The 11,237-nt window shown below is 44.9% G+C and overlaps 3 protein-coding genes across 3 annotated transcripts; 1 reads left to right on the top strand and 2 right to left on the bottom strand.

The window, feature by feature from the left end:
* Window positions 1-214: 214 nt before the first annotated feature.
* Window positions 215-1,489, bottom strand: K441DRAFT_691205 (glycoside hydrolase family 16 protein; the record flags this gene model as incomplete). Its single annotated transcript, XM_067652461.1, has 2 exons — window positions 215-1,059; window positions 1,408-1,489. The coding sequence occupies 2 exons, from the start codon at window positions 1,487-1,489 to the stop codon at window positions 215-217; spliced, it is 927 nt and encodes a 308-aa protein (XP_067496940.1).
* A 322-nt stretch (window positions 1,490-1,811) lies between these two features.
* K441DRAFT_357116 (uncharacterized protein) lies at window positions 1,812-3,117 on the top strand. The gene has a single exon (XM_067641354.1). The coding sequence runs from the start codon at window positions 1,924-1,926 to the stop codon at window positions 2,698-2,700; it is 777 nt and encodes a 258-aa protein (XP_067496939.1). The 5' UTR covers window positions 1,812-1,923; the 3' UTR covers window positions 2,701-3,117.
* A 689-nt stretch (window positions 3,118-3,806) lies between these two features.
* K441DRAFT_670875 (uncharacterized protein) lies at window positions 3,807-4,912 on the bottom strand. Its single transcript, XM_067650337.1, has one exon. The coding sequence runs from the start codon at window positions 4,553-4,555 to the stop codon at window positions 3,842-3,844; it is 714 nt and encodes a 237-aa protein (XP_067496938.1). The 5' UTR covers window positions 4,556-4,912; the 3' UTR covers window positions 3,807-3,841.
* Between the last annotated feature and the right edge of the window lie 6,325 nt (window positions 4,913-11,237).

Raw genomic sequence — 11,237 nt, 5'->3', positions numbered from 1 at the left:
AACGGAAAGTTATCGTGACAAAAAAGCAGAGCATTAATCGAGAACCAATTGTAGTGAATTTAATGAGAATGGATCAGAAACAGCACTGTCAAATGAAAAGTGAGGATAAAGACCAGTTAAAGGAACAGGCGATTCAGACACAAGACATAGTAGCCAATACCTCTAATTTCGGTCGCCAAAACAGCCCAGCATTAAAGATGCATCAGAGTAACCGTTACATGGGTTTACCCTCTTGAGTTCTTGGCCAATCCCTATCAAATCCATCCCATCCACCCATAGGCTCCCCACACATCCTAATTTCGCTCACAACTAGATCATAACAACCATCTCTTGGTAGGGAACCCCCACAAACATTTCCCCCCATTGCAACATTCATGATGATTCGCCAATCTTCCATTCTCCGCGTACCAGGCGGGATTTCCGCCCTCATTACTGGAGCGCCATCAATATACCACATCATTCTACCACCGATCCCATTCTCGGGTTGATTCCAAGCAAAAGCATAGACGTGTGGCTGGTGCGGCATATTTGGCAGGGAAGTCTCTCGGGTGCGGTGCTTGTTCCAGTCCTCTCCATTATAATGACCCCAATGCAAACAGCTTCTGTTTATACAATCGCCATTCCAGCTCTCGAATATATCCACTTCACCATCCGTCGGCCAAGAGAATGGCTCTGCAGGGAGCAGCCAGAAGGCAGGCCAGATGCCCGATGCGCACGGTGGCTGTAAGACAGCGGTGAGGCAGCCACGCTGTCGGGAGAGTTTCTGATGGCTCACAAGCCGCGCACTAGTATATTTATCCTGGGGCGAGGAAGAGTCCGCGATAGCACGGATTACGAGTTTGCCGTCTGCTGTGTGAAAGCAGTTGCGCGAATCGGAGGTGTAGTTTTGGGATTCATTGTTGCCCCAGCCGTGAGCGCCAAGTTCCTGCTTGAAATGTTCTGTCACCGGAACTGAGGGATTGAAGACGGGCCGCCAGTATAAAGAGACTGCTGGGGACGTTGTGGAGGTGGGGAGCGGAGGTTTACTAGATTGCGGGATTGGTGGGGGTTTGGTCGAGGCTGGAATAGGCGGAGATGGAGACGCGCTGCCGGTGAAGTCTTTCAATTCTGCTTTTCCACGCTCTATAAATCGGTCTAAGGAGTGTTTAAATGACATTAAGGATACTACTGATACTTTGTTGAAGAGGATGCTGGGATGATGTAGCGGGTACAGTAGCTTGAATTTTCGCAATACTTTCGAAAAGGGTAGTATCGATAACGAGGATGGGATGCGATCTGCTCTAGGATTGTTGCCCCGTTTTACCTGGAGACACAATCAGCACTTGAGCACACCCAATCATCTTCACGTGGCTCATTAATGAAATGCAAAAAAGCGCCAGGCTGAGACAAGGGTATGGTTGCACTCACATACCATAGGTCGGTCTGCAAAGCCTCCTCGACTTATCGCCCTCTTAGGGCCCAGGCTATTGCATTTTGCAGAGAAAAGCATATGAGCTCCAGCATCCCCTTCTCCGAAGGGCACCTACTTTTTCATTCACATAACTCTCACGTCTCACTCATTGCTCCAGTCCAGCACCAACCCCACACAATACAGAATGTCATCAAAATTCGACTTTTCTTTCGAGAACTTCTTGCGCGAGGACGTCGACACCCGGCTCGGCGGCAACGATTCAAATTCATTCAATATACACTTCAGTGATTTCCATATGCTGGACACGGCTACTGGCGACTTCGATCCTATCGACTGCGAGGCTCTTGATCAGACGATTCTGCCGTCCGACACTGCGAACGCCCTGCGCCCTTCCCAGCTGGGGCGTTTAGACTCTGACGCAGCACCAAATCAGCCACCGATCGCTGACGCGTCAGGCTTCGACCTCGACGCACCAATCGAACCCGGCGAATCCGGGTAGGCTTTTTTTTTTAATGAACGCTAACGAGGCGTTCAGTGGACATTCTTCCCTTCACAGAGCCCCTCCGCCAAGCCTCAACTTATGGCGTTGCCCCTGGCCCACTTGCTCGACAGGCCTCCCAAGTATCGCAAATGAGGTGAAACAACATCTAAACAACCACTGGAGTGAGACTGAAGCCCAGTGGATTGGTGCTAGCAAGTGCCCCTGGCCCAAATGCTCCTCAAGAGCCACCTTCAAGTCACCCGGCTCTCTAAGGATTCACCTCTTCAACATTCACGTCACTCCTCTTGTCTGCAAATATCCACTATGCACCTATACGAAACCTTTCGGTAGACAATTCGACCTTGATCGTCATATCTTGACTGCCCATGGAGATGCACGCGATCACAAGTGTCCTATTGAGTCCTGCCCATCAAGCGTTACTGGGTTCGCTAGAAAGGACAAGCTTGTGAAGCATCTAAAAGAGGAACACGAGAACGTTAGATGTCCTTATAACCACTGCTTCGCAGCAGTTCCAAAGTTTCAGGAAGAAACGCACGTTCAGCAATCCCATGGGGAATATGAATGTGGGATCGGAGGGTGCGAAAATGGTAGGGTATCACGATTCATGCTGGTCGACCTTGGGCGGCATCTGCGGAGGGACCACGGTATGGCTTATGACCCTGTCTGGCAGTTAGAGTATTGTCTGGAGAGATCAGTTGAAAAGACAGCCAACCCTCATACCTCATATATGTGCAAAAAGTGGCTCAACTGTGCTACTTGTTCCCTGAGTGACGCACCAAAGAGCTAAAGCATAGTAGTTGAGGCATTGTAAATGAGGTTTGCAATTCTGCTGTTTGACTTTGTCTAAATCGCATGGCTTTCCTGTCGTTCCTTTCTATTATTTCTACTCTCCTCTCTTTAAGGATGGTATACTGGGCATCGATCATGCGGGTTCATGGATTAATTTATTCAATATCTTATCCGTGCTTGCTCATTCAACATGAGGCTTCTTTTTTTAAATCCTTATGAGAAGTTATGCTAAAGGGCTAAAGGGTTGGTAGTAAGATTGGTTTCCCAGGTTTTTTTTTTTTTGTAATGCCGTTAGTTAGCAATAAAACCGTGGAAACCACGTCTCTAATTGTGCAGCTCGCTGTAGGTAGAATTTCATTCGAATTGAAATATTCGAGAAATTCCCTAGAACATCCAAGAGAAGCTAAAAAATGACCAATGCCGATATCACCGTCCTAATGCATACGAAAAATACCCATAATCACCGATGACCTATCAGAAATAGGCTTGAATGTCGGGTCGTGTGCTCCGTTCAACCTGTGCATGGCCTGCTGAAGCGCCGGGTATATCACTGTGGCATTGGAATAACGAAAAAAACATTTTATTCATTTGACCCTTTGGACCACCCCTTGTGAGGCTAACTAGGTCTCTATAAAGCTTCCCCAAAAAATATACAGGTGTTATGTATATATAGGCAAGCAGTCGAACTAGGCATTAGAGCTTTGTGATATCTAGTAATGCTGTTTGCAATGAAGCATGGCTATTAACGCAGGCGTCTACGGCAGTGTTAGAAACGTCATGTTAAGCAACCTCGCTGCGCGTCTAGTTTCTTAAATCCTTGGTACACTAAGGAAAAAAGTTGGCTGGAGAAAAATACGGTTATAAATAATCTGGGTAGACCATGCTAATATTCGTTTTGGCTGGAGGTATATAGTGAGAACAGTGAGCGAGAGTAGGGAGGAGTTACTGTAGTGATGAGTGGCCGGAGATTGATTTCATAGACGCTGAATGAGTTTTTTCTTGGATCTGAGTGGAGCGGATGGCGAGACTAGCTCGAGTCGATAGGGCCTCTGCTAAATGAAACTCACGTGGGCAACGACCGCATGTTGCTCTTGGAATCCTGTTTCTGGCAGATAAAGTTTCTTCCCTTGCAACAACCTCTACCTTGTGACTACTGATTCTATCCAGGATATAGACGAAGCACACGAAACAATATCCCAGTCCTTATCCTCTTCCACTTGTGGGGTTGCAACAACCTCGGTTGATCTGCCCGCCATATTTTCACCAGATAAACCCACTTCCAATCCTTCAGGCTCTGTATCGTGATCTTCAAACTTCAGTTCCTCCCGGAGAATCTCCAAGTAAAACCAATGCCAGAAGTCACACCCACAGTCACAAGGCCTCTCCTCAAAACTGTCAACCTCATTTCGCCAGCCTTTCGACCGCATCTCCCGCCGTAACTGCTTCTTCTCATACTGCATCTTATCCCACTTGCAGGTTTCCCCGCGCTTCGGATCCTTGCCTTTGTCTTTCTGGTACGTATGATGGTACGTGGGTGGCCGAGGCCAGCGCTGCGCTTCCTCGTAGAACTCCCGCTTCGTGAAGGCCCGGAGTGGAGCAGTGGAGAGATTTGCCGGGAAGACTGATAGCCAGCAGTCATCAGGAGTGCCCTGGGTAGGGCATGATGGAGAAGCACAGACAGGGAGGTAATGCGGGGTGTGCAGGTCGGACGGTGAGAGGCCACGAAAATGGTAGTATTTCTTCTGCTTTGCAATTTCCCGTTTCCGGGCGAGAGAGGCAGATCGAAGGTCCCGGAACCTGTGGGAGGAGGTGCGGCCAGCGGCATTCATGGCGATTTCATCCTGATTACACATTTCGAAAACCAAAATTGAAAATGTTATTGTCCAAAATAGTCGGAAAGACAACAGTAATTATCCCTTAACCCGTTCCTTAGAGAATTCGCTACCGGATTTGATTGGGCACTTGGATTGAACCAGGTTCTCAGATTGGCTGGTCCCTTATCGATAACCGTAGGACCCATATCAACGGGTTAAGGGATATCTCATTGCGCTCAATAAAGAGGACTAAGTGTAGGCTCGTACAAGGAGCTCGTATAGGACCCTAAAGCGGGTCAGGCCAAGGAGAGAAGAACAAGAGGATGTAATTCAATAGAAAGTGGTTTGGGCTGTGCAAAGTAGTCTGTTGACCTAAGATCCGTCGACTAAAGGTCCATCGACTATAAAGTGACAGAACAAACTAAAGATGAGTCGGAGAAATTGTGGCGGTGCAAATAAGGCTATGTTTAAGTGGCTGCCTAGAATTACGCGCTGTGCCAACCACAATAATCCCACTTATCTCATAAATCAGACCCCGGTGGCGCACGTGCGGCATACTTCTCCTTATCACCAACGAATTCTCCACCAAGAGTCTAAGAGCTTATGGTCCTAACTTTAGTGGTAAGCTCGGGCCCCGGAACTCTCTCACACTAAAATCAACTTACTGTTACGGTTATCTCAGTTAACTCAGACCTCGAGAGATCTGCCGAACGCCGGCGCCTAACGCCAAGGTTGCACGTGCTATCCCCGGCGGAGCCCCACGTGCCCCGCCTTGAAGGGGTCTGGTTGCCTGATACCTTGGTCCGTGCGCTAGTAACGGCGATAGCTCGATCCTACAACTCAACTCATGATCTGGAGCATAGTTTTAATTCGTTCTGAATATCCTCACCATGATGGATGACGGAGAAGGGAACATCCACAATAGAAAGCTTATCCTCTGTCCTACAACCACAGATTGGTCTGTACCAGAACTCCTTCAAGAATGTCCTCATTGCAATGAATTTCTGTTATATTGCTGCGCATGTAGCCATCAACTCCTTGATCTTCCTCGAAGCCGTCGACCGGCTAATCCCTGCCACCACTTTCGCATCATCTTCACTGATGGTGCGTGTATGAACAACGGACGACCTGAAGCAAAAGCAGGAGTTGGTGTAGCATACGGCAATAATGATGGCAGCCAATTGTCCATGCCTATCGCGGACTCGGCGGACAACTTCCCACTGCGGTCAAATCAGCGAGCGGAACTCTATGCGGCAAAGTTAGGTCTGGAATTCCTCGCTGAGGCCGACGGGGTCAATACCAAGGAGCCAACGGGCAAGTCCAAGGGCGAGTCTAAAGCTTGGATCATCGCGACCGATTCCGAGTATGTTGTTAAGGGGATGACCGAATGGCTGCCAACATGGAGGGTATATTCCAACTATCCTGACAAGGGCTTTTAGAGACTCTTCTGACTGAGCTTGTAGAGGAACAACTGGCGCACGTCTAAAGGTACCAAACCGGCAAATCTGGATCTGTTTCTCGCTCTCGATGGCGTAGTAACAAAACACGAGGCTAAGAATGTGAAGGTAGGTTGTCACACCCAACAGTATGTTGACTGGATACGAGACTAAGAACGTCTAGATTGGGTTCTGGCGTATTCCCAGGGAGCATAATGAACTCGCCGACCGTCTTGCGAAAGCGGCTGCCGTCCACGGTGATGTGGCTAGCATATAGGCTCAAAAAGGACCGGTGTATGTCCTCCTCCGCCTCATTCCACGCCTTCTCAGGAACCGAATAAGGGTTTCTTGTCTCATATAGCATTGAATCGAGCAGTTCTCACCAAACTCATTCATTAAAATGCCTCCTATGGATTTCATAGATAACTCCGTGACATTCCATGTGGATGGATTTTTCGAGCTGAAGGCAAATATCCCTCAAATGTCGACGAAGCTAGGCCGCACGTGCTCTTGGATGGAGAGTGGCTCGGCGTCCGCAGCGAAGCCTTAACGGATGGAAGCGCTCCTTCATGTTAGCCGTCGAGCTCTTGGAGCCGTGACACATAACCAAACGGATATATAGCGAAACAAGCACATAGCAAAACAAGCACATAGTAAAACGTGCATATAGCGAAACGGGTAGCATGTGGGCTGCATAGGCGACACGCTCGGGCGCCAAGCTCATGCGGGACGGAACTAGTTCGTGATTGGTCGTCTAGCAGGCCCGTACGGGCCAGCATTCGTTGAGGAAGCTGCCATTTATAGCTGATAATGTTAAGATAAGTGATGTTGTTGTATTATTGAGCTACGGACAGGGCGGAATGGGCTGTATGTATGTAGTCCCAGCCACTATAATATTCACTACCAGCGCCCGTATTATCTCAGGTGCCCTAGACCCTCGTTGAGGAATCGACCTCTGCACCTTGATATGCATTTTATGCAATCATGTTGTAAAATTCTGCCAAGGAAGGCACCGTGCGCGACCAATATAGCCAATTAGATAGCACTAAGGGGTAGGTAACGTAATCTAGGGCATGCGCGAGGCGAATTCCTCTCCGAGGGTCTGAGAGAAAATAGGCGCGTTTTGCACCCTTACACTTTACAGTTTTCTTATGCTTTTAAGATAGAACTTCCCCACCATAACTTATTTTTCTCTGGGGTTGGGTAAGCTACTTCTTAATAACGTGTTCGGCAAGCATGTGGCCACTGCAAGCATGTGGCCACCCCACTAAAATCGCGAAAAGACACGCGACGCGTTATACAACTACAACCTCAATGACCACCCCACAACAGCAAGAAGCCCTTTTTCGAGAGGGCAGACTTAATCTAGCTATTAATGCCTATAAGAAAGGCCAGTTTTAAGCCCTTTAACCTACTATAATAACGTATAATGTGCCCTAAACGACTGCTAGGCGCTATATTACTAGCATTGCATTAAAACGCGGTTCTACTGCGCCAAATTGCCGCCTAACACCTATATAAGAAGAGAGTCTCAAGCAGTGGATCTTATTAATAAGTTAACGCGGTATAATACCAAGAATCGCGACTATACAGTAGATGGCTAGCCTCCTAGCTACCTAGCACCCTAGATTACAACCTTTTTTTTTCTTTTTTTTTTAATATCCATTGTATTATACTACGTACAATACTGCGCATGCAGCCTCTAGGCTATGGCGCTATAGTTCTATATACATGAATCCTTTTTAGGCAGCTTAATATGTACTAGTGGCTATGTCCTAGTAGTTTATAAATCCCTAAATTAGGGATTTACAGCTTCCTAGTAAATACTAGGTTGCTAGCAACTATTAGGTAGTAAGAAAACGGTAGGAAAATAGTAGAAAAAATTGAAATAAAAGTGATCCTAACGCCTGTCCCTGTCCTATTTATAGTTTATTTCTGTCCTTTTGCTTTCTATAGTCTATCTACTAGGACTTTAGTAGGAGTTACCTCCTTCTAGAGATCCTGCTGCTCTTAGCCACTTTCTAGTAGCTATTTTTGTCCTGCTTAGAAATAGAAAAAGCGCCCCTCTTCCTTTTTTTATACAAAAAAGCTTCTCTAGGGAGAGAGAAGAGCCTATTTGTCTTTGTATTTCCTTTCTATCTTCCCAATATAGTCTGCATTCTAGTAATAGATGCGTAGGGGTTTGTACTGTAGTACAGTCCCTAAAGCATCTACCTTCTTTATCCTTCCCTATTGTTTTAGAAAAGGATTTAAAGAAGCCTTTTCCTACTTTTAGTTAAAAGAGAGCTGATTATAGCCTTTTAGGATATTTATCCTTAGGGGCTTTAAAAGAAAAGGGGTAGTTTCCTTTACAGATTCTAGTATAGTGTTTTCCTTTGCTTTTATTCTATTGCCAATTATCTTTCCACTATTCTAGTATCTTTTCTCTTACTTGTCTTCCTAGGTAGGCTAGAGATGTATAAAAAAAATTATAGTTTTTTTTTAAAGAGGCCCTTTTTAGCTAGCTTATTTACTATTTCGTTTCTATAGATTCCTAGATGGCTAGGAACCCAATAAAAGTTAATAGAGATACCCTTACTAGCTAAGTAGGAACAGCTTTACGTAATTTTAAAGACTAGCTCTTATCCCCCTGTAAGAGAATTAAGCTACAATCTTTTAATAGCCGCTTGGCTATCTATAAAGATATAGACTTGTTTCTCTTTTAGTCTTTATTATTTTAGGTGTTCTAGGGCCCTATAGACTGTATAAAGCTTTATGTCTATAATTTCCATATAGGGTCCTAGATTCCAGTTTGTTGCATATTTAATCCTATTTCTCTCCCCTATTTTACATACGGCAGCTATATTTAATTTACTGTCTTTAGAGCCATCTGTATAGTATATATCTACTAGGCCCCACTCTAGGGATTCTTGTAAATTTTCTACTAGTCTTAAATATTCTTGTACAGCTTTTACTTTACTATTCTTCAAGATAGAGAAAGATGTAGATATAGGAGGAGACCATGGTTTTTGCCATTCTAGAGAGATTTTCTCTATTTTCCAGTTCTGAACTAGCTGCTGAACCCTAGATACTAGGGATAGTAGCTATGTTTTTGGCTGTAGTAAGTGCCTTATAGTAGAGTTTTTAAAACTAGAATCAGAGCTAGTTGCTAGTTCGTCTTTATCTTTATTATTCTCTTCTATATAGGCCTTTTTAATTGCATAGTTTTCCTTAAATTTTAGGATTTTTAATGCGTAGCTATTGCAAAGCTTTTTAAATCTAATTTTAGGAGGAGGGATAGAGGCTTCAATCTCTATAGCTTAGCTAGGAGATCCTCTAAACGCTCCTAAAACTAGTTTTAGGGCCTCATTTTGTAGAGACTGGTACCTAGCTAGTAGATAGTCTCTAGATTTGCTTTTCCACTAGTATTGTATTCTATAGTCTGCTATAGTAGTAATATAGGCTATATAAAGCTGCCGTAGGGCTTATAGAGATAGACCTCTTTATATATTTCCTAGTCTTCTAATTAAATAGAAGGCTGCTTTTGCTTTAGAGGTTTTTATTTCTACATATTGTTTAAAAGTAAGCTTAGAGTCTAGGAATACTCCTAACCACCTAACTAGGGGTTTAGGGGATATTTCTATATCTCCTAGCTTTAGCTCTTCTTCTATAGTAGTACGCTTATTATAGAAGTATATAAGCTCTGTTTTGCCAATATTAAAGCTAATAGTAGCTTCCTTAGCTCTAGACATTAGCTCTAGTGCAATTCTCTCTAGCTTTTTGCAATTAGATTTAGCTAAGTTTAAAGTAATTGTAATTGCAAAATCGTCCATATAGCTGAGGGAATAGGCTCCTTCTATCTATAGCCTATAGATATTACGTAGATATAGTAGAAATAAAATAGGGGATATAGGCGAACCCTATGGTATCCCTATTTCTAGTTCTACTTTTTGTTATATTTGCCTATTAAAGGAAAGCTGTAGATTTCTATTGCTAAGAAAAGTAGCTACCTATTGTGTAAACGCTATAGGTAGTCCTAGTTCCTTATAGATAGATAAAAGCTAGTTTGCGGAGACATAGTTAAAAGCCCCTTTTACGTCTAGGAATAACGTAGTAGCTATTCTTTATCTAGCTTTCTTCCTACTATTTTTAAATTGGATATTATTTAGAAGTAGTAAGACTGCGTCTATTACGGACCGCTGTCTTCTTCCTCCTAGTTAAGAATCTTGGAGTAAGCTAGTAGTACTAGCTAGATATCCTAATCTAGTAGCAAAGATCTTTTCTAGAGTCTTTCCTAGGCAGTTTAATAAGGAGATAGGTCTGTAGGACTTTAGTAGGTGTTGGTCACATAGGGTAACTCACCAATAACGACTACTCAAGTAGGGTTACAGTGATGTTGGTTAATAAAGCTTGTTGTTAGAATGAGGGAGGGCGAAGAGCTTAAGGCTCCTCGCCACGCTAGTGCCGCGGCGACACGTGACGACACGTGACGACCGCTTGCCTCATTCCCGACACTGGCAACTCTTCTTTTATGGTTGCTATCTATATACACTTACAGATTGCTACTATATAAAGATATAAAGCTAAGGAAAAGAAGAAGAAGAAAAGGAAGGACGTTAGGGTTTAACGCGAAGATAAGGTTGCCGCCAAGGCGCTAGTAGTAAGTAAGCCAATAGCGATTTTCCATCCCGGGGATGGAAAATCCTAATTGGTTAGCGGACGTCGGGGTCGGCAGAATATGGCAGAATTTGGTAGGTAGCACGCCCTAGGAAACTGCGTCGTTGAAATAGGGTTGCGGAGCTAGCGGAGTGTAACTGGATACGGCTAGCTCGAGTAAATGGGAACGATAGTTGACCAATAGGAATACTCTTAAATTGCCTTTGTTATCGCATCTGCCGGGTTGTCTTGGCCATTAATCCATCGAATCCCAAACAGTTCTTGATGCTCCACGAGGACCTCTATGAGGACCTCCACAAGAACATCCACGAGGACCTCTATAAGGACCTCCACGAGGACCTCCGCGAGGACCTCCGCGAGGACCTCCACGAGGACCTCCACGAGGATCCCCACGAGGACCTCCACGAGGACCTCTATGAGGATCTCCACGAGAACCTCCACAAGTGCTTCGTGGCCGACATTGATCGTACCCTCTGCCGTATTCTAATTCCTTGTAAAACTTCTTCTCCTGGTCCGAATAGAGCTTCGTAAGCTCTACAAGCAAGGGCTGTGGTAGGAACGTAGAGCTTAATAGAATAGGGCATGGTACCTGATCTTGCTATAGCGGAGTTTAGAGGTTATTGGATCGC

This window comes from Cenococcum geophilum (assembly GCF_001692895.1).
Source record: "Cenococcum geophilum 1.58 unplaced genomic scaffold K441scaffold_86, whole genome shotgun sequence".
NCBI classification, from domain to species: Eukaryota; Fungi; Ascomycota; class Dothideomycetes; order Gloniales; family Gloniaceae; genus Cenococcum; species Cenococcum geophilum.
Note: the sequence above shows the minus strand (reverse complement) of the source record. Positions and strands in the feature narration are given on the sequence as shown.

Bases quoted from the DNA above. Each gene is read 5' to 3' on its own strand.
- K441DRAFT_357116 (XM_067641354.1), top strand. From the start codon at position 1,924: ATGAACGCTAACGAGGCGTTCAGTGGACATTCTTCCCTTCACAGAGCC.
- K441DRAFT_670875 (XM_067650337.1), bottom strand. From the start codon at position 4,555: ATGTGTAATCAGGATGAAATCGCCATGAATGCCGCTGGCCGCACCTCC.